We start from the raw sequence: 23,310 nt of genomic DNA, 5'->3' as shown, positions 1-23,310 counted from the left end.
TGTGCCAGGCTAGGTGCACGAGGAGGTCACGGGACAGACCCAGCAGGTGCCATGGGTTGTACTGCTGTGCCAGGCTAGGTGCACGAGGAGGAGGTCACGTGACAGACCCTGCAGGTGCCAATGGGTTGACTGCTGTGCCAGGCTAGGTGCACGAGGAGGTCACGGGACAGACCCAGCAGGTGCCATGGGTTGTACTGCTGTGCCAGGCTAGGTGCACGAGGAGGTGGTCACGGGGCAGACCCTGCAGGTGCTACGGGTTGACTGCTGTGCCAGGCTAGGTGCACGAGGAGGTCACGGGACAGACCCAGCAGGTGCCACGGGTTGACTGCTGTGCCAGGCTAGGTGCACGAGGAGGAGGTCACTGGACAGACCCTGCAGGTGCCATGGGTTCACTGCTGTGCCAGGCTAGGTGCACGAGGAGGTGGTCACGGGACAGACCCTGCAGGTGCCATGGGTTGACTGCTGTGCCAGGCTAGGTGCATGAGGAGGAGGTCACGTGACAGACCCTGCAGGTGCCACGGGTTGACTGCCGTGCCAGTCATGGACACAGATGACGTGGTGTGACGTCACCGCGGCGCTTGTGCCAGGCTGGGTGCACCATGCAACGCGCCAGCTTTGCCCCCCTCCCCCTCCACCCCCTCCCCTCGCTCTCTGCGATCTTTGCCCCGTGGTCTCCCAGGCGACTGTGACGTCACCACGGGGGAGTGTGTGGGGGAGTAGAGGTGCATGTGCGTGTTTATATATGTGTGGTATCAGTGGGTGGGTGAGTGGGTGGGGGAGTGAGTGTGTGAGTGAGTGTGGGTGTGTGTGTGGGTAAACGAGTGGGTGAGTGGCTGAGTGAGTGGGTGAGTGGGTGAGCGAGTGGGTGAGTGTGTGAGTGAGTGTGTGAATGTGTGGGTGAGTGTGTGAATGTGTGGGTGAGTGAGGGAGTGGCTGAGTGGATGAGTGTGTGAATGTGTGGGTTCGGTGGGTGGGGGAGTGGGTGAGTGGGTGAGTGAGTGGGTGAGTGAGTGGGTGGGTGAGTGGGTGAGTGGGTGAGTGTGAGTGAGGGAATGGGTGGGTGGGTGAGTGAGTGAGTGGGTGAGTGTGTGAGTGAGTGGGTGAGTGGGTGAGTGAGTGAGTGGGTGTGTGAGTGGGTGTGTGAGTGAGTGGGTGGGTGAGTGGGTGGGTGAGTGGGTGAGTGAGTGAGTGGGTGAGTGAGTGGGTGAGTGGCTGAGTGAGTGAGTAGGTGTGTGTGGGTGAGTGGGTGGGTGAGTGGGTGTGTGAGTGAGTGAGTGGGGGAGTGAGTGTGTGAGTGAGTGAGTGGGGGAGTGAGTGAGTGGGAGAGTGAGTGTGTGAGTGAGTGGGTGAGGGAGTAAATGGGTGAGTGAGTGGGTGAGTGAGTAAGTGGGTGAGCGAGTGAGTGGGTTTGTGAGTGAGTGGGTGAGTGGCTGAGTGAGTGGCTGAGTAGGTGAGTGAGTGGCTGAGTGGGTGGGTGAGTGGGTGAGTGGGTGGGTGGGTGGGTGAGTGGGTGGGTGGGTGAGTAAGTGAGTGAGTGGGTGAGTGAGTGGGTGTGTGAGTGAGTGTGTGTGTGAGTGAGTGGGGGAGTGAGTGTGTGTGGATGAGGGAGTGAGTGGATGAGGGAGTGAGTGGGTGAGTGACTGAGTGAGTGAGTAAGTGGGTGAGTGGGTGGGTGAGTGGGTGAGTGAGTGGGTGAGTGAGTGGGTGGGTGGGTGAGTGGGTGGGTGGGTGGGTGAGTGGGTGAGTGAGTGAGTGGGTGAGTGAGTGAGTGGGTGTGTGAGTGGGTGAGTGAGTGGGTGAGTGTGTGTGGGTGAGGGAGTGAGTGGGTGAGTGACTGAGTGAGTGGGTGGGTGAGTGAGTGGGTGAGTGGCTAAGTGAGTGAGTGAGTGGCTGAGTGAGTGGGTGAGTGGCTGAGTGAGTGAGTGGGTGAGTGAGTGAGTGAGTGGGTGAGTGAGTGGCTGAGTGAGTGTGTGTGGGTGAGTGAGTGTGTGTGGGCGAGTGAGTGGGTGAGTGCGTGGCTGAGTCAGTGAGTGGGTTAGTGGGTGAGTGGGTGGGGGAGTGAGTGGGTGAGTGGGCGTGTGGGTGAGTGAGTGGGTGAGTGGGTGAGTGAATGAGTGGGTGAGTGGCTGAGTGAGTGGCTGAGTGGGTGAGTGAGTGGGTGAGTGAGTGGGTGGGTGAGTGGGTGAGTGAGTGGGTGTGTGAGTGGAGGAGTGAGTGTGGGTGAGGGAGTGGGTGAGTGAGTAGGTGAGTGAGTGGGTGAGTGAGTGAGTGGGTGAGTGAGTGGGTGGGTGGGTGAGTGAGTGGGGGAGTGAGTGGGTGAGTGTGTGTGGGTGAGGGAGTGAGTGGGTGAGTGACTGAGTGAGTGGGTGGGTGAGTGAGCGAGTGGGTGAGTGGCTGAGTGAGTGGGTGAGTGGCTGAGTGAGTGGGTGAGTGGCTGAGTGAGTGGGTAAGTGGCTGAGTGACTGAGTGAGTGGGTGGGTGAGTGACTGAGTGAGTGGATGGGTGAGTGAGCGAGTGGGTGAGTGGCTGAGCGAGTGAGTGGGTGAGTGGCTGAGTGAGTGAGTGGGTGAGTGGCTGAGTGAGTGGGTGAGTGAGTGGGTGTGTGAGTGAGTGGGTGGGTGAGTGAGTGGGTGAGTGGCTAAGTGAGTGGGTGAGTGGCTGAGTGAGTGGGTGAGTGGCTGAGTGAGTGAGTGGGTGAGTGAGTGGGTGAGTGAGTGGCTGAGTGAGTGGGTGAGTGGCTGAGTGAGTGGGTGAGTGGCTGAGTGAGTGGGGGAGTGAATGAGTGAGTGGGTGTGTGAGTGAGTGGGTGAGTGGCTGAGTGAGTGTGTGTGGGTGAGTGAGTGTGTGTGGGCGAGTGAGTGGGTGAGTGGGTGAGTGAGTGAGTGGGTGAGTGGCTGAGTGAGTGGCTGAGTGAGTGGGTGAGTGAGTGGGTGAGTGAGTGGGTGAGTGGGTGGGTGAGTGGGTGAGTGAGTGGGTGTGTGAGTGGGGGAGTGAGTGTGGGTGAGGGAGTGGGTGAGTGAGTAGGTGAGTGAGTGGGTGAGTGAGTGAGTGGGTGGGTGAGTGACTGGGTGTGTGAGTGGGGGAGTGAGTGGGTGAGTGTGTGTGGGTGAGGGAGTGAGTGGGTGAGTGGGTGAGTGGCTGAGTGAGTGGGTGAGTGGCTGAGTGAGTGGGTAAGTGGCTGAGTGAGTGGGTGGGTGAGTGACTGAGTGAGTGGGTGGGTGAGTGACTGAGTGAGTGGGTGGGTGGGTGACTGAGTGAGTGGGTGTGTGAGTGAGCGAGTGGGTGAGTGGCTGAGCGAGTGGTTGAGTGGCTGAGTGAGTGAGTGGGTGAGTGGCTGAGTGAGTGAGTGGGTGAGTGGCTGAGTGAGTGGGTGAGTGAGTGGGTGTGTGAGTGAGTGAGTGTGTGGGTGAGTGGGTGAGTGCGTGGCTGAGTCAGTGAGTGGGTTAGTGGATGAGTGGGTGGGGGAGTGAGTGGGTGGGTGAGTGAGCGTGTGTGTGAGTGAGTGGGTTAGTGGGTGAGTGGCTGAGTGAGTGTGTGGATGAGTGGCTGAGAGAGTAGGTGTGTGTGGGTGAGTGGGTGGGTGAGTGAGCGAGTGGGTGAGTGGCTGAGTGAGTGGGTGAGTGGCTGAGTGAGTGGGTGAGTGGCTGAGTGAGTGGGTAAGTGGCTGAGTGAGTGGGTAAGTGGCTGAGTGAGTGGGTGGGTGACTGAGTGAGTGGGTGGGTGAGTGACTGAGTGAGTGGATGGGTGAGTGAGCGAGTGGGTGAGTGGCTGAGCGAGTGAGTGGGTGAGTGGCTGAGTGAGTGAGTGGGTGAGTGGCTGAGTGAGTGGGTGAGTGAGTGGGTGTGTGAGTGAGTGGGTGGGTGAGTGAGTGGGTGAGTGGCTAAGTGAGTGGGTGAGTGGCTGAGTGAGTGGGTGAGTGGCTGAGTGAGTGAGTGGGTGAGTGAGTGGGTGAGTGAGTGGCTGAGTGAGTGGGTGAGTGGCTGAGTGAGTGGGTGAGTGGCTGAGTGAGTGGGGGAGTGAATGAGTGAGTGGGTGGGTGAGTGAGTGGGTGAGTGGCTGAGTGAGTGTGTGTGGGTGAGTGAGTGTGTGTGGGCGAGTGAGTGGGTGAGTGAGTGAGTGAGTGGGTGAGTGGGTGGGTGAGTGGGTGAGTGAGTGGGTGTGTGAGTGGGGGAGTGAGTGTGGGTGAGGGAGTAGGTGAGTGAGTGGGTGAGTGAGTGAGTGGGTGGGTGAGTGACTGGGTGTGTGAGTGGGGGAGTGAGTGGGTGAGTGTGTGTGGGTGAGGGAGTGAGTGGGTGAGTGGGTGAGTGACTGAGTGAGTGGGTGGGTGAGTGGGTGAGTGGCTGAGTGAGTGGGTGAGTGGCTGAGTGAGTGGGTACGTGGCTGAGTGAGTGGGTACGTGGCTGAGTGACTGAGTGAGTGGGTGGGTGAGTGACTGAGTGGGTGAGTGAGTGAGTGAGTGGGTGTGTGAGTGAGCGAGTGGGTGAGTGGCTGAGCGAGTGGTTGAGTGGCTGAGTGAGTGAGTAGGTGAGTGGCTGAGTGAGTGAGTGGGTGAGTGGCTGAGTGAGTGGGTGAGTGAGTGGGTGTGTGAGTGAGTGAGTGTGTGGGTGAGTGGGTGAGTGCGTGGCTGAGTCAGTGAGTGGGTTAGTGGATGAGTGGGTGGGGGAGTGAGTGGGTGGGTGAGTGAGCGTGTGTGTGAGTGAGTGGGTTAGTGGGTGAGTGGCTGAGTGAGTGTGTGGATGAGTGGCTGAGTGAGTAGGTGTGTGTGGGTGAGTGGGTGGGGGAGTGAGTGAGTGGGCGTGTGTTAACACATTTAATAACAACACTGACCGTGCGTGCATTCAAAGACGTGACATGACTGTATTCCCAGTTACGAACAGGCCCCGCCTGGTCTACAGGAGTTCGTGGGTTCGTTCCCTCCCCTGACGGCGCCTGCTGCTGCTGTACATTTCGAGTTTGTACGTCCTCTCTTTTTCTCTCTCGTAAGTCGGGCATTGCCTGTAACGACTTACTGTGTGTGTAGAACCATGATAATCTGTGGGTCTCTATGGGTCTGGGTGTCTGTGGGTCTCTATGGGTCTGGGTGTCTGTGGGTCTCTGTGGGTCTCTATGGGTGTCTGTGGGTCTCTGTGGGTCTGGGTGTCTGTGGGTCTCTATGGGTCTGGGTGTCTGTGGGTCTCGATGGGTCTGTGTGTCTGTAGGTCTCTGTGGGTCTGGGTGTCTGTGGGTCTCTCTGGGTCTGGGTGTCTGTGGGTCTCTGTGGGTCTGGGTGTCTGTGGGTCTCTCTGGGTCTGGGTGTCTGTGGGTCTCTATGGGTCTGGGTGTCTGTGGGTCTCTGTGGGTCTGGGTGTCTGTGGGTCTCTGTGGGTCTGGGTGTCTGTGGGTCTCTATGGGTCTGGGTGTCTGTGGGTCTCTGTGGGTCTGGGTGTCTGTGGGTCTCTGTGGGTCTGGGTGTCTGTGGGTCTCTCTGGGTCTGGGTGTCTGTGGGTCTCTGTGGGTCTGGGTGTCTGTGGGTCTCTCTGGGTCTGGGTGTCTGTGGGTCTCTCTGGGTCTGGGTGTCTGTGGGTCTCTGTGGGTCTGGGTGTCTGTGGGTCTGGGTGTCTGTGGGTCTCTCTGGGTCTGGGTGTCTGTGGGTCTCTATGGATCTGGGTGTCTGTGGGTCTCTCTGGGTCTGGGTGTCTGTGGGTCTCTCTGGGTCTGGGTGTCTGTGGGTCTCTCTGGGTCTGGGTGTCTGTGGGTCTGGGTGTCTGTGGGTCTCTATGGGTCTGGGTGTCTGTGGGTCTCTCTGGGTCTGGGTGTCTGTGGGTCTCTATGGGTGTATTTGGGTCTCTGTGGGTGTCTCTGGGGGTCTGGGTGTCTGTGGGTCTCTCTGGGTTTGTGTGTCTGTAGGTCTCTGTGGGTCTGGGTGTCTGTGGGTCTCTGTGGGTCTGGGTGTCTGTGGGTCTCTCTGTGTCTGGGTGTCTGTGGGTCTCTCTGGATCTGGGTGTCTGTGGGTCTCTATGGGTCTGGGTGTCCGTGGGTCTCTATGGGTGTCTGTGGGTCTCTGTGGGCGTCTCTGGGGGTCTGGGTGTCTGTGGGTCTCTCTGGGTCTGGGTGTCTCTATGGGTCTGGGTGTCTGTGGGTGTCTGTGGGTCTCTATGGGTCTGGGTGTCTGTGGGTCTCTGTGGGTCTGGGTGTCTGTGGGTCTCTATGGGTCTGGGTGTCTGTGGGTCTCTATGGGTCTGGGTGTCTGTGGGTCTCTATGGGTCTGGGTGTCTGTGGGTCTCTATGGGTCTGGGTGTCTGTGGGTGTCTGTGGGTCTGGGTGTATGTGGGTCTCTCTGGGTCTGGGTGTCTGTGGGTCTCTCTGGGTCTGGGTGTCTGTGGGTCTCTCTGGGTCTGGGTGTCTGTGGGTCTCTCTGGGTCTGGGTGTCTGTGGGTCTCTCTGGGTCTGGGTGTCTGTGGGTGTCTGTGGGTCTGGGTGTATGTGGGTCTCTCTGGGTCTGGGTGTCTGTGGGTCTCTCTGGGTCTGGGTGTCTGTGGGTGTCTGTGGGTCTGGGTGTCTGTGGGTCTCTCTGTGTCTGGGTGTCTGTGGGTCTCTCTGGATCTGGGTGTCTGTGGGTCTCTATGGGTGTCTGTGGGTCTCTGTGGGCGTCTCTGGGGGTCTGGGTGTCTGTGGGTCTCTCTGGGTTTGTGTGTCTGTAGGTCTCTGTGGGTCTGGGTGTCTGTGGGTCTCTATGGGTGTCTGTGGGTCTCTGTGGGTCTCTGTGGGTGTCTCTGGGGGTCTGGGTGTCTGTGGGTCTCTCTGGGTTTGTGTGTCTGTAGGTCTCTGTGGGTCTGGGTGTCTGTGGGTCTCTGTGGGTCTCTGCGGATCTCTGTGTATGGATGCTAAACTTCTTTGACACCGTACGTAAACAACCGTGGCTAAACGGATGTGCGGAGGGAAGGACAACAAACTGAACACAACAACAACAACAAGCAGCAGTTCTTAAGAAACAATCTTGATGATGATTTACAAGTTCATCAAACATCCCATTCGCTTCCTCAGATCGGAAGGCAGAGCCGTTCGTAAGTCGAGGACGGTTCAGGCTGGTCCAGATGTCTTGTGACCGATCACAATTCAATTATATAAAACGTCTAACACTTTTTTTTTTACATGAAGGTTTGTTTAAACCGGAAATGACCGTGCGAAGGGAAAAAACAAACAAATGTTCGGTGGCGAATTAATTTGGGGTCACAAGAGATGTTAACTACCTCGCTTGATACGCAGGAGGTCGTGAGTTCGATCCCGACCCTGACGACGCCTGCTGCTGCTGCTGTATATTTGGAGTCTGCGTCTCTCTCTCTCATCATCATCAGAGTGGCTAGGAGATGTTAACTACCTCGCCTGGAACGCAGGAGGTCGTGAGTTCGATCCCGACCCTGACTATGCCTGCTGCTGCTGCTGTATATTTGGAGTCTGCATCTCTCTCTCTCATCATCATCACGGTGGCTAGGAGATGTTAACTACCTCGCCTGGTACGTAGGAGATTGTGGGTTCGATCCCAACTCTGACAATGCCTGCTGCTGCTGTTGTATATTTGGAGTCTACGTCTCTCATCATCATCATCATCACAGTGGCTAGATGTTGACTACCTCGCCCGGTACGCAGGAGGTCGTGGGTTCGATCACGACTCTGACGATGCCTGCTACTGCTGTTGTATATTTTGAGCCTGCGTCTCTCATCATCATCACCACAGTGGCTAGGAGATGTTAACTACCTCGCCTGGTACGCAGGAGGTCGTGGGTTCGATCCCGACCCAGGCCATGCCTGCTGCTGCTGTGTATTTGGAGTCTGCGTCTCTCTCCTCGTGGCGCTCACTGCGTGGATTTCTCTCCGGGTCTCTCAGGCTTTTCCCTCCACATTTAGAGCCGAGGTCTCTACGCGTTCAGAGTGATTTGGCTGCTGCTGCTTTAGATGTCCACACGGTGATGATGATGATGGTGATATCAGCCGATTGGCCGAGCTGCCATCACGTTGTGATGTCGCTTGTCTGAAAAATAATCTACACAGCAGCCTGGTATAATACAACGTTGTTTAGTCTATGGGTCTTTTTGTTTTTACACGCTTTCATTTAACTCACTCTGTCTGTTGTTGTATCCTCAAATCTTGTAACTCAATTTTAACCCACTTCCCAATGTGGTATCGACTGCAAACTTGGTATACTTATGTCATACTGATGACAATGCTATATTCTATCATAAAAAATAATATACATATATTTTTAAACATTCTTTTTTATATGTTATGTTTCGGCTTGGCTCTAATTGTCCACACTCAACTAACGTTGGCTGTAATTGGCCACGGCCCCTTGCGCTTTGGCAAACTTCGGGGCCACTTTCTGGAGTCGTGGAGTTCTGCCATTACGAGTACGGTACATTTCATTAAAGCGTGTTTCTAATTTTTATATTACTTTTTATATGGGTCTCAATGTATCTCTATGGGTCTCGAGGTGTATCTGAGCCTCTGTGTATCTCTCTGGGTCTCTGTATCTATGGGTATCTGTATCTCTCTGGGGGTCTGTGTATCTCTATAGGTCTGTATCTATGGGTCTCTATGTGTATCTATGGGTCTCAATGTATCCCTATGGGTCTCTGTGTATCTCTATGGGTCTCAATGTATCCTCATGGGTCTCTATGTATCTCTATGTATCTCTATGGATCTCTGTATCTCTGTATCTCTCTGGGTCTCTGTGCATCTCTATAGGTCTGTATCTATGGGTCTCTATGTATCTCTATGGGTCTCCGTGTATCTCTATGGGTCTCTGTGTATCTCTATGGGTTTCTGTGTATCTCTATGGGTCTCTGTATCTCTATGGGTCTCTGTGTATCTCTATGGGTCTCTGTGTATCTCTATGGGTCTCTGTGTATCTCTATGGGTCTCTGTGTATCTCTATGGGTCTCTGTGTATCTCTATGGGTCTCTGTGTATCTCTATGGGTCTCAATGTATCTCTATGGGTCTCTGTGTATCTCTATGGGTCTCTGTGTATCTCTATGGGTCTCTGTGTATATCTATGGGTCTCTGTGTATATCTATGGGTCTCTGTGTATCTCTATGGGTCTCTGTGTATCTCTATGGGTCTCTGTGTATCTCTATGGGTCTCTGTGTATCTCTATGGGTCTCTGTGTATCTCTATGGGTCTCTGTGTATATCTATGGGTCTCTGTGTATCTCTATGGGTCTCTGTGTATCTCTATGGGTCTCTGTGTATCTCTATGGGTCTCTGTGTATCTCTATGGGTCTCTGTGTATCTCTATGGGTCTCTGTGTATCTCTATGGGTCTCTGTGTATCTCTATGGGTCTCTGTGTATCTCTATGGGTCTCTGTGTATCCCTATGGGTCTCTGTGTATCTCTATGGGTCTCTGTGTATCTCTATGGGTCTCTGTGTATCTCTATGGGTCTCTGTGTATCCCTATGGGTCTCTGTGTATCTCTATGGGTCTCTGTGTATATCTATGGGTCTCTGTGTATATCTATGGGTCTCTGTGTATCTCTATGGGTCTCTGTGTATCTCTATGGGTCTCTGTGTATCTCTATGGGTCTCTGTGTATCCCTATGGGTCTCTGTGTATCTCTATGGGTCTCTGTGTATCTCTATGGGTCTCTGTGTATCTCTATGGGTCTCTATGTATATTTCTAGATTTGAAATCTAGAAATTTAGCCCCCCCCCCCCCCAACACGTTCCATTCACTGGCTACCACATTCAGATGAGCCCCCCCCCCTCCCCCCTTAACTTGTATTTAAGAGCTTGTCTCTTGGAATTCTGCCTCACTTGATACAGTAAATTTAGATGTGACGGTCCCATCTGATGACGGGAGACTTGTGTTGCCTCCGAAACGCCGTGATTTATTATTTTATTTCTTTTTTTTGCCTACGTGACTTTACCGAAAAAGCCTAAGAGTATGTTATTAACCATGCAAAAAAGTTTTAACTACACATATTTGGACTATTTTATTTGACAGGTACTATTCTACTTTACCGAGTGTTGACATCCCCAGCGTTTAACAGTACTCTCCTCTCCTTTGTTGTATTTGGATTGCCAACCAACATCGGGTCAAACATCAACAAGTGCACCTATTGTTCTCTTTTAGCCCCGACCACCCCCCAACACGTTCCACTCACTGGCTACCACATTCAGATAAACCCCTCCCCCCTCAACTTGTATTTAAGAGCTTGTCTCTTGGAATTCTGCCTCACTTAATGCAGCAAATTTAGCCGTGATGGTCCCAGCTGATGACGGAGACTTGTGTTGCCTCCGAAACGTAGTGATTTATTATTTTAGTTCTATTATTTCTATTATTATTTTCATTATTTTTTATTTTTACCTACGTGACTTTACCAAAAAAACCTAAGAGTATGAATCTCTATGTGTATCTCTATGCGTTTTAGATAATTGACCGCTGATATAAATGTCCACGTGGTGGTGATGATGGTGTCAGTCCACGTGGTTGAGCTGACATCAAGTCGTGCTGGCCAGGGTCGCTTCTACAAAGAGCGCTACAACGTCAGCTCTGCGGGGGCCGCCATGACACCTGGCGATGTTTACAAACATTGTTTTTACACGATTTTATTTTTACACGATTTTATTTTTACACGATTTTATTTTTACACGCTTTTATTGAACTCACTTCGTCTGTTGTATCCTCAAAAAATAAATCTTGTAACTCAATTTTTACACACTTCCCAATGTGCTATCGACTGCAAACTTGGTATAGCTGTGTCATACTGATGACAAGACTATATTCTATCATTGAAAATTTAAAATATGTAGAGAAGTTCCCACGGACGTACTCGGAGACGGAGGTAAGTTATGGGCTTTCGCCGAGGGTTTATTACTGCTTAACAATAACACAGCAGGCTACACAACTCCCAGGGGTGAGGAGGGGTCCTACTCTGAGTCCGGGTCCCTGCCGGCTAGCTCCGGTCTCTCTCTCTCTCGTGTCGGATCGGGGACTCTGCCGACTCCACCGAGCGGAGAGAGAAGCACCTCTACGGCTGCTACCACCAGCTTCTCCCCAGACTCCCCATTCGATCCCTCTCTCTACCCACTGGTTCCCTCTTCACCCTTCGTACTCGACCCGTTCCCACAGTGACCCCGCTTTCGTCACGGGGTCTCACTTAAGTACCCTAGGAGACGTGACGTCATCGCACTGAACGGCACACCTGACGTCACGTCCCCATTTTACTCCTCTACAAATATATATTTGTAAACAATTTTTTTTTACGTCTCGGCAAGCCTCGGGGAGCCACGCCCAGGGGGGGCGGGGCATGTGGAAGGAGGGGAGGGGCGATGGAGGAAGGGAGCAGGGGCAGCTCGGACAGTACATTTCATTAGAGCGTGTTTAAAAAAAAATATTTTTAAATATTTAGTTTGGTGGAGGCGTTTTGCATGTGGAAGACGTGACTGATCGCATTGCATACGCTTAACACGAGCAGGGCACCAGTAACCTGTTACACCTGTTACACTTGTTACAAGACCGGTTCCCATACTGGACCACCCCACCCCCACTCACTCGCCTATCTCCCACCCACGTAACCCGTTCAACGAGGCCAGAGCAAAAGATAAAGGATCCCCCGTGTGACCTGTTCCAGGCTGCCGGGGCAAGTGCTGTTGGGCCACCACCAGCAGCAGCAGCAACCCTGGGATGGTTGGCATGGTGGTGGTGGTGGATAAAGTGGTGGTGGTGGTGGTGGATAAAGTGGGGAGCGGTGGTGGTGGTTGTGGTGGTGGATAAAGTGGGGAGCGGTGGTGGTGGTTGTGGTGGTGGTGGATAAAGTGGTGGTGGTGGATAAAGTGGGGAGCGGTGGTGATAGCGATTATCCGAACCGGTTCTGGGCTTCCCCTAGGTCGAGTGAGTGGTGGGTGAGTGAATGGGTGAGTGGGTGGATGAGTGAATGAGTGGGTGGATGAGTGAGTGAGTGGGTGGGTGAGTGAGTGGGTGGGTGAGTGAGTGGGTGGGTGAGTGGGTGAGTGGGTGAGTGGGTGAGTGGGTGGGTGAGTGGGTGGGTGAGTGGGTGAGTGGGTGGGTGAGTGGGTGAGTGGGTGGGTGAGTGGGTGAGTGAGTGGGTGAGTGGGTGGGTGAGTGGGTGGGTGGGTGAGTGGGTGAGTGGGTGGATGAGTGAGTGGGTGGGTGGGTGAGTGGGTGGGTGGGTGAGTGGGTGGGTGAGTGGGTGGGTGGGTGGGTGAGTGGGTGAGTGGGTGGGTGGGTGGGTGAGTGGGTGGGTGGGTGGGTGAGTGGGTGGGTGGGTGAGTGGGTGGGTGGGTGAGTGGGTGGGTGAGTGGGTGGGTGAGTGGGTGGGTGAGTGGGTGGGTGAGTGGGTGGGTGAGTGGGTGGGTGAGTGGGTGGGTGAGTGGGTGGGTGAGTGGGTGGGTGAGTGGGTGGGTGAGTGGGTGGGTGAGTGGGTGGGTGAGTGGGTGGGTGAGTGAGTGGGTGGGTGAGTGAGTGGGTGGATGAGCCAGTCAATAATTGAGTGGTGGATGAGATGGTGAGCGAGTTGGTGTGTAACTCATGTGGTTCGTGGATGAATGAGTGATGTATTGAGTGGGTGACTGAATTAGTGGGTAAGTGAATGAGTGTGTTTGTGTGGGCTTTCATATGTGCTGCTATTTTGTAACAGCATACACCTCAACAGTCCGTGTGGGCTACACGGGGGATCTTTGTATTTGTTGTATATATTTGCATGTGTGTGTGTGCTTTTCACACACATACAGATAGAATGCATTTCACACACACACAGATAGAATGTGAAACAACTGTGGACACTTTACAGACAACAGAGATCCGGGTCCAACCAGAGCTGAGTGGGTGGGTGAGTGGGTGGGTGAATGGGTGGGTGAGTGGGTGGGTGAGTGGGTGGGTGAGTGGGTGAGTGAGTGGGTGAGTGAGTGGGTGAGTGGGTGGGTGAGTGGGTGAGTGGGTGGGTGAGTGGGGAGTGGATGGGTGAGTGGGTGGGTGAGTGGGTGGGTGGGTGAGTGAGTGGGTGGGTGAGTGGGTGGGTGGGTGAGTGGGTGGGTGGGTGGGTGGGTGGGTGAGTGGGTGGGTGAGTGGGTGGGTGAGTGGGTGGGTGGGTGAGTGGGTGGGTGAGTGGGTGGGTGAGTGGGTGGGTGGGTGGGTGAGTGATGGTGGGTGGGGTGGGTGAGTGAGTGGGTGGGTGGGTGGGTGGGTGAGTGGGTGGGTGGGTGGGTGAGTGGGTGGGTGGGTGGGTGGGTGAGTGGGTGGGTGAGTGGGTGGGTGGGTGGGTGAGTGGGTGGGTGGGTGGGTGAGTGGGTGGGTGAGTGGGTGGGTGAGTGAGTGGGTGGGTGAGTGATTGGGTGAGTGGTTGGGTGAGTGGTTGGGTGAGTGAATGGTTGAGTGAGCGATTGGGTGAGTGAGTGGGTGAGTGAGTGGGTGAGTGGGTGAGTGAGTGGGTGAGTGAGTGGGTGAGTGAGTGGGTGAGTGAGTGAGTGGTTGAGTGAGCGAGTGTGTAAGTGAGTGGTTGAGTGAGTAGGTGGGTGAGTGATTGGGTAAGGGATTGGGTGAGTGAGCGGGTGAGTGAGTGAGCGGGTGAGTGAGCGGGTGAGTGAGTGAGCGGGTGAGTTAGTGAGCGGGTGTGTAAGTGAGCGAGTGGGTGAGTGAGTGGTTGGGTGAGTGAGTGAGTGGTTGGGTGAGTGAGTGAGTGGGTGAGTGAGTGGGTGAGTGAGTGAGTGAGAGGTCGCACCGTACACAGCCAACCGTGCTAATCGGAGGAGCGGGCGGGCGTGGGCGGTGGAAGGACACCAAACTCAACGCACGAAAAACCCACGAGGATTCGCAGTGCATCGCCCAAATCGCCAACAACGAAGTTTAGATCCTAATGCAACGCAGAGCTCACGGCTTACATCAGCAGCGGACATCTCTCCCGCTTCTCTCTCTCTCGTGTTCCACCCAACCGCACTGACCGGCGCGGGGAAGTATGGCTGGCACGACGCCAACGACGGATTTGATTGCTCGGCCCAGGGGACCCCCCCCCCCTCACACACACACGGGCTGGCACGGTTGGCTAGGTACGGTGTGAAAGAAGTTCACACGTGTACACACCCAGAGACCCACAGACACCCACATACACCCAGACCCAGAGACCCACAGACACCCATAGAGACCCACAGACACCCAGAGACCCACAGACACCCATAGAGACCCACAAACACTCAGAGACTCAGATACTCAGAGACCCACAGACACCCACAGAGACCCCCAGAGACCCCCAGAGACCCACAGACACCCACAGAAACCCACAGACACCCATAGAGACCCACAGATACTCAGAGACCCACAGACACCCACAGAGACCCACAGACACCCACAGACACCCATAGAGACCCACAGACACTCAGAGACCCACAGACACCCACAAAGACCCACAGACACCCATAGAGACCCACAGACACCCAGAGACCCACAGACACTCAGAGACCCACAGACACCCACAGAAACCCCCAGACACCCACAGAGACCCCCAGACACCCACATAGACCCACAGCTTGGCACAGTTGGCTATGTACGGTGTGAAAGAAGTTCAACATATGGACACACAGAGACCCGCGGACACCCATAGAGATCCACAGACACCCACAGAGACCCCCAGACACCCACAGAGACCCACAGACACCCACAGAGACCACCAGACACCCATAGAGACCCACAGATACTCAGACACCCACAGAGACCCACAGAGACCCACAGAGACCCACAGAGGCCCACAGAGACCCACAGAAACCCACAGAGACCCACAGACACCCACAGAGACCCCCAGACACCCACAGAGACCCACAGACACCCACAGAGACCCCCAGACACCCACAGAGACCCACAGACACCCACAGAGACCACCAGACACCCATAGAGACCCACAGATACTCAGACACCCACAGAGACCCACAGAGACCCACAGACACCCACAGAGGCCCACAGAGACCCACAGAAACCACAGAGACCCACAGACACCCACAGAGACCCACAGACACCCACAGACACCCACAGAGACCCCCAGACACCCACAGAGACCCACAGACACCCACAGAGACCCCCAGACACCCATAGAGACCCACAGACACTCAGACACCCACAGAGACCCACAGAGACCCACAGACACCCACAGAGACCCACAGAGACCGACATACATCCATAGAGACCCACAGACACCCATAGAGACCCACACACACACAGCTACAGGTGAAGCTACACACACTCACACAGACTCAGATGAATACAAAGGACAAAGATCCCCTGTATAGCCTTAACAGAATGTTTGGGCAAGTGCTGTTAGCGAGCACCTATAAAGGCCGGAACGGCACACGAGGGGGTGGGTGGCCAGCACCACGCCCGGCCGCCTTTGTCTCCCCAGTGGCGATGTTTATTACACCGCACCAGGTACTCATTTAAGGCTGAGTCGACCTAGGGGAGGCCCAGGACCGGTTCAGATAATCGTCACTGATGTTGACACAGATACACACACACACAGACACACACACAGACACACACACAGCTACACACACAGACACACACACAGCTACACACACAGACACACACATACACACAGACACACACACAGCTACACACACACTATGGAGTGTGGCGCTAATGAGGGGTGGGTGTGGTTATCACCGCCATCACCATGGCGAGCAGTCGAGTCAATGCAAAGACCTTTGCTCACTGCACACACCTCACCCACACAGGTACACACACACACAGATACACACACAGACACACACACACAGGTACACACACAGGCACACACACACAGATACACCCACAGGCACACACACACAGGTACACACACACAGGTACACACACACAGGCACACAGGTACACACACACAGGCACACACACAGATACGCATACACACACACAGGTACACACACACAGATACACACACACAGATACGCATACACACACACAGGTACACACACACAGATACACATACACACACACAGGTACACACACACAGATACACATACACACACACAGGTACACACACACAGATACACACACACAGGTACAGGTACACACACACAGGTACACACACACACAGGTACACACACACACACAGGTACACACACACACAAAGGTACACACACACACACAGGTACACACACACACACAGGTACACACACACACAGGTACACACACACACAGGTACAGAGACACAGGTACACATAGGTACACACACACAGATACACATACAGACACACACACAGGTACAGGTACACACACAGGTACACAGACACACACACAGGCACACATACACACACACAGGCACACATACACACACACAGACACACACAGACACACACAGACACAGACACACAGACACAGACACACACACAGGCAAACACATACACACACACAGGCACACACACAGGCACATACACAGGCACACACACAGACACACACACACAGGCACACACACACAGGCACACACAGACACACACACAGGCACACACAGACACACACACAGGCACACACAGACACACACAGACACACACAGACACACACACAGGCACACACACACATGCACACAGGTACACACAGGCACACAGGTATACACACAGGCACACACAGGCACACACACACAGGCACACACACACAGGTACATACACACAAGCACACACACAGGTACATACACACACAGGTACACACAGATACACACAGGCATACACACAGGTACACACAGACACACACAGGCACACACACAGGTACACACAGACATACACAGGTACACACAAGTACACACACACAGGTATACACAGGCACAGGTACACACACACACACAGGTACAGGTACACACACAGGTACAGGTACACACACAGGCACACACACACACAGGTACACACGCACAGGTACACACGCACAGGTACAGGTACACATAGGTACACACACAGACAGGCAAGGTACACAGGTACAGGTACACACATACACAGGTACACACACACACACAGGTACACACACACACACAGGTACACACACACACACAGGCACACACACAGACACACACACACAGGCACACACACACAGGCACACACAGAGGCACACACAGACACACACACAGGCACACACAGACACACACAGACACACACAGACACACACACAGGCACACACACACATGCACACAGGTACACACAGGCACACAGGTATACACACAGGCACACACAGGCACACACACACAGGCACACACACACAGGTACATACACACAAGCACACACACAGGTACATACACACACAGGTACACACAGATACACACAGGCATACACACAGGTACACACAGACACACACAGGTACACACACAGGTACACACAGACATACACAGGTACACACAAGTACACACACACAGGTATACACAGGCACAGGTACACACACACACACAGGTACAGGTACACACACAGGTACAGGTACACACACAGGCACACACACACACAGGTACACACGCACAGGTACACACGCACAGGTACAGGTACACATAGGTACACACACAGACAGGCAAGGTACACAGGTACAGGTACACACACACACAGGTACACACACACACACAGGTACACACACACACACAGGTACACACACACACACACAGGTACACACACACACACAGGTACACACACACACACACAGGTACACACACACACACAGGTACACACACAGGTACACACACACACAGGTACACACACAGGTGCACACACACACGTACACACACACACACAGGTACACACACACAGGTACACACACACGTACACACACAGATACACACACAGATACATACACACACACAGGTACACACCCACACAGGTACACACCCACACAGGTACACACACAGATACACACACAGATACATACACACACACAGGTACACACCCACACAGGTACACACACACACAGGTGCACACACACACAGGTGTACACACACACAGGTGTACACACACACAGGTGTACACACACACAGATACACACACAGATACACACACAGATACATACACACACACACAGGTACACACCCACACAGGTACACACACACACAGGTACACACACACAGGAGGGGGGGGGGAGGCTGAGGGGGAGAGTAGGGGGGGGGACAACACCACGCCCGGCCGCCTTTGTCTCCCCGGGTGCGCGCGCACTCACCGATTAGACACGCCGAGAGGAGCAGCAGCAGAGAGGCGTTCATGGCGACTCTGAGGCGGGAAGCTGCGCCCAGTCTCCAGCGACTCGATGTGAGACCCAGAGAGAGACACAGAGATACAGGGACAGAGAGAGACTGAGAGACAAAGAGACACAGAGAGACTCAGAGAGAGACACAGATAGATACAGAGACAGAGAGAGACCCAGAGAGACAGAGACACAGAGACAGAGAGACACAGGGACAGATAGACAGAGAGACACAGATAGACAGAGAGACTCAGATAGACAGAGAGACTCAGAGAGACACAGAGACTCAGAGAGACAGAGACCCAGAGAGACAGAGACCCAGAGAGAGACACAGAGACACAGAGAAGAGACAGAGAGACACAGGGACAGAGATATGGAGAGACTGAGACTGAGAGAGAGAGAGAGAGACAGAGACCCAGAGGGAGACACAGAGACCCAGAGAGAGACTGAGAACTCTCACAGGGAGAGAGAGATCTACACCGAGAGAGAGATCTACACTAAAGAGAGATCTACACTAAGAAGAGATCTCCACTAAGAGAGATCTACACTAAGAGAGAGATCTACACTAAGAGAGAGATCTACACTAAGAGAGAGATCTACACTAAGAGAGAGATCTACACCGAGAGAGAGATCTACACTAAAGAGAGATCTCCACTAAGAGAGCTCTACACCGAGAGAGCTCTACACTAAGAGAGAGATCTACACCACTCAGAGAGATCTCCACCGAGAGAGAGAGATCTACACCGAGAGAGAGATCTAGAGACTTGGAGAGAGAGAGAGAGATCTCCACTAAGAGAGCGCGACTCTGAACCTCTCCCCTCCCCCACTCTTCACTTGCCCCTCCCCCACCCTCTTCGCCTCAACCCCGAGGTGACCTCATCCGCGTGACGTCACGGGCGCCGTGCAGCCACACCCAGGGGTGACGTCACCGGCAGGTGAGAGAAGGAGTGACGTCACCGGCAGGTGAGTGAGAGGAGATGACGTCACTGCCGGGATTAGGTTGTGCGACGTCACCGGCAGGTGAGAGAAGGGTGACGTCACCACCAAGTGACAGAAGGGTGACGTCACCGGCAGGTGAGTGAGGGAAGTGACGTCACCGCCGGGCTGGAGAACAGGCGACGTCATCCACCAGGAGAGGATAACAAGTGTTACGTCACCCGCACATCGGAGAGGGCGTGACGTCACCCGCCAGGTGAGCGAGATAAGTGACGTCACCACCCAGGTGACATGTGCGTGACGTCACCGCCGGGTGACAGAAGAAGTGACGTCACCGACCGTGTAAGAGTGTGTACACTCAGCCTCGAACGAGTAACCTGGGCGTGGTGTGTGTAGCGAAACGTCGCCACTGGGGAGACAAAGGCGAACGGGCGTTACACCCACCCCCCTCTGGGCGTGCCACAGTGGCCGGTAGCCTTCATAGGTAGCCTTCATATGTAGCCTTCATAGGTAGCCTTCATAGGTAGCCTTCATAGGTAGCCTTCATAGGTAGCCTTCATAGGTAGCCTTCATAGGTAGCCTTCATATGTAGCCTTCATAGGTAGCCTTCATAGGTAGCCTTCATAGGTAGCCTTCATAGGTAGCCTTCATATGTAGCCTCATAGGTAGCCTTCATAGGTAGCTCATAGGTAAGCCTTCATAGGTAGCCTTCATAGGTAGCCTTCATATGTAATGCCTCATAGGTAGCCTTCATAGGTAGCCTTCATAGGTAGCCTTCATAGGTAGCCTTCATAGGTAGCCTTCATAGGTAGCCTTCATATGTAGCCTTCATAGGTAGCCTTCATAGGTAGCCTTCATAGGTAGCATATTCTTAGGTTTTTTTGGTAAAGTCACGTAGGTAAAAAACTTTTAATTAAAGTAAAATGAAACAAAATAAAAAATTCCGATTTAAAGCTTTCGTGACTGCAGGGATTCATCTTCTTGGTTCTTTCGGTAAAGTCACCACGTAGAAGGGAAGTAATAAAATAATAAAAATAAAACATAATAAAATTAAATAATTATTGTATTACTTCCCTTCTACGTGACTTTACCGAAAGAACCAAGAAAAAAAAATCACGACGTTTTTTTTTACTTGATACGGCTGTCGTGGCTGTGACGGTTCCACCTGAAGACGGAAGCTTGTGTTGCCTTCGAAACGTCGTGATTTTTTATTTTGTTTTATTTTACTTTTATTACTGAAATTTTTTTACCTACGTGACTTTACCGAAAAAACCTAAGAATATGAATCCTTGCAGTCACAAAAGCTTCAAATCTAGAATTCATAGGTAGCCTTCATAGGCGCTGCTGCTGCTGCTACGAACAGCCTCTTGCCTCCTCAGTCTGTTGGAGGCCGTCCATAAATGACGTCACGCGATTTTGGACGATTTTTGACCCCCCATCTCGTCACTCGGCGTCATAAAATGTCAGACCCCCCCCCCCCTCAAATATGACGTCACAAAGCCCTGCCCCCCCCCCCAAAAAAGATAAAACATGCTTCAAATCGTATTCTTAGGTTTTTTCGGTAAAGTCACGTAGGTAAAAAAATTTAATTAATGAAAGTAAAATAAAAAATAAAATTAAAAATCACGACGTTTCGGAGGCAACACAAGCCTCCGTCTTTAATTTTAATTTTCTACCTACGTGACTTTACCGAAAAAACCTAAGGATATGAATCCTTGCAGTCACGAAAGCTTCAAATCTAGAATTAATACCCTCTACAGGGAGGAATTCCACCTATCTATTAGAGTTTTTCATTTACTTGATACAGCTGTCGTGCTGTGACGGTTCCACCTGAAGACGGAGGCTTGTGTTGCCTCCGAAACGTCGTGATTTTTATTTTATTTTTATTTTACTTTAATTAATTTTAATTTTTTACCTACGTGACTTTACTGAAAAAACCTAAGAATATGATTCCTTGCAGCCACGAAAGCTTCAAATCTGGAATGCTTCAAATCGCTTTAAACTATTGTCATTGTAGTGCGTATTTAATGCGGCGCTGCACTCTGATGTTGTAGGAGAAAACATTTATTAAAACGTATATTTAATTAAGTAGAACGTGTTGTCTATATTTATTTAAAGTTGCGCATTTTGATGTGACGTCACATTTCTCAACCCCTCCCCCCTTCGTTACAAATGTCTGACCCCCCCCACCCACCTAGGTGCGTGACGTCATTTATGGACGGCCCCCTACACAAATATATAAATAATAAGGCGTCCATACCAAATGTAAATTGCTTTAAAGTAGCGAATTAATTTATTAATTGATGACGATTTTGATACAGACGTCCACTGTCACCGGATCTGAGTACGCGTGGAAAATGTGGAATTGAGTGGACAACGGGAAATGGACGAAATTTTGATTGCAAGATTTGACCGCGACAAGCAGAGGAATCAACTTCTTGCTTCTTTCGGTAAAGTCACGTAGAATGGAAATAATAAAATAATAAAAATAATACAATAAAATAATATACTATATTATTTTATGTTGAATGGAAATAATAAAATAACAAAAATAATAAAATATAATAATATACTATATTATTTTATGTTGAATGGAAATAATAAAATAATAATAAAATAATTAAATTAAATCATATACTTTATTATTTAATGTTTTATTTTTATTATTTTATTATTTCCATTCTACGTGACTTTACCGAAAGAACCAAGAAGATGAATCCCTGCAGTCACGAAAGATTTAAATCAGAGGAATCAAGTTCAGTAAAACTGTTGGAACAAAAAGATCGATTTAAGGGGAGACAAAGGCGGCCGGGCGTGCCACAGTGGCCGGTAGACTTCATAGGCGGGGCTGCCACTTACTAGGAACAGCCTTTTTCGATTAAAAGCTTTCGTGACTGCAGGGATTCATAGGAACAGCCTCTTGCCACGTCAGTCTGTTGGGGGCTATAGCACGGGACGGGAGGGGTGGTGTGGGGTGTGGGGGTGGGGTGGTATGGGGGTGGTGTGGGGGGTGGGGTGGTGTGGGGGTAGTGTGGGGGTGGAGTGGTGGTGTGGGGTGGTGGTGTGGGGTTGGTGTGGGGTGGGGGTTAGTGTGGGGGTGGTGTGGGGTGTGGGGGTAGAGTGGTATGGGGGTGGTGTGGGGGTGGGGTGGTGTGGGGGTAGTGTGGGGGTGGAGTGGTGGTGTGGGGTGGTGGTGTGGGGTTGGTGTGGGGTGGGGGTAGTGTGGGGGTGGTGTGGGGTGGTGTTGGGGGTGGTGGTGTGGTGTGAAGTGTGGGGTGGTGGTGTGGTGTGGGGTGAAGTGTGGGGTGGTGTGTGGGGTGGTGGTGTGGTGTGAAGTGTGGGGTGGTGGTTGGGGTGGTGGTGTGGGGTGGTGTGGGGTGAAGTGTGGGGTGAAGTGTGGGTGGTGTGTGTGGGTGGTGTGTGTGGGTGGTGTGTGGGTGTTGTGGGGTGAAGTGTGGGGGGCACCTTCCCACACCCTCTTCCGAGACATTCGCTCGGCGTGCACGGACCGTGGTGGTGGTGCTGATGATGATGTTGATGATGATGTTGATGATGATGTTGATGATGTTGATGGTGCTGTTGATGGTGCTGTTGGTGATTGATGATGCTGTTGCTGATGCTGTTGGTGAATGATGCCGATGCTGCTGATGATGCCGATGCTGCTGATGATAATGCTGCTGCTGATGATGTTAATGATGCTGATGCTGATGATGCTGATGATGACGCTAATGATGCTGATGATAATGCTGCTAGTTTAGATCTTAAGTTTTCGTGACTTCTTTCGGTAAAGTCACGTAGGTATAACATATAATAAAAACCGTTTTTTTTATAAAATTGTCCACTACAGTAATTGTATGTATTGCTGTGGTTTCCCACCTGATGACGGAAGCTTGTGTTGCTTCCGAAACGTTGCGATTTAATTTATTTTGATTATTTTTTATTTAGAAAAATTGTTTTTATAAAAAAGTATTTTATTTTATTTTATACCTACGTGACTATACCGAAAGAACCAAAGAAGATAATGCTGCTGATGCTGATGACGATGCTGATGATGATGATGCCACATGCTGCTGGCGGTGGTGATGCTGCTGCTGCAAAACGACCTCACTCGCACGACCTGCAGAGCACAATCCGTTTATTCAGCACGAACAAATACAGAGACGGACTCATAGACAATTACAGGTGTGTCCTTCTCTCTCTCTCTCT

The 23,310-nt window shown here is 52.4% G+C and overlaps 1 protein-coding gene across 4 annotated transcripts in view; it reads right to left on the bottom strand.

Moving 5' to 3' along the window:
- The window catches only part of LOC133359583 (coxsackievirus and adenovirus receptor homolog), a 51,638-nt gene extending 32,696 nt beyond the window's left edge, over positions 1–18,942 (bottom strand). For 2 of the 4 annotated variants that reach the window (XM_061578033.1, XM_061578034.1), the window contains exon 1: positions 18,145–18,942. In XM_061578033.1, the coding sequence (XP_061434017.1) occupies positions 18,145–18,187 (43 nt within the window). In that variant the 5' untranslated portion in view covers positions 18,188–18,942. The remainder of the gene's footprint in view (positions 1–18,144) is intronic. The other 2 variants (XM_061578032.1, XM_061578031.1) reach the window with 2 other exon arrangements.
- Between the last annotated feature and the right edge of the window lie 4,368 nt (positions 18,943–23,310).

Source organism: Lethenteron reissneri, chromosome 65, assembly GCF_015708825.2.
Source record: "Lethenteron reissneri isolate LAM-NWPU_2019-01 chromosome 65, ASM1570882v1, whole genome shotgun sequence".
In the NCBI taxonomy this organism is placed as follows: domain Eukaryota; kingdom Metazoa; phylum Chordata; class Hyperoartia; order Petromyzontiformes; family Petromyzontidae; genus Lethenteron; species Lethenteron reissneri.
The sequence above is the reverse complement of the archived record's forward strand: the minus strand, read 5'-3'. Positions and strand labels throughout refer to the sequence as shown.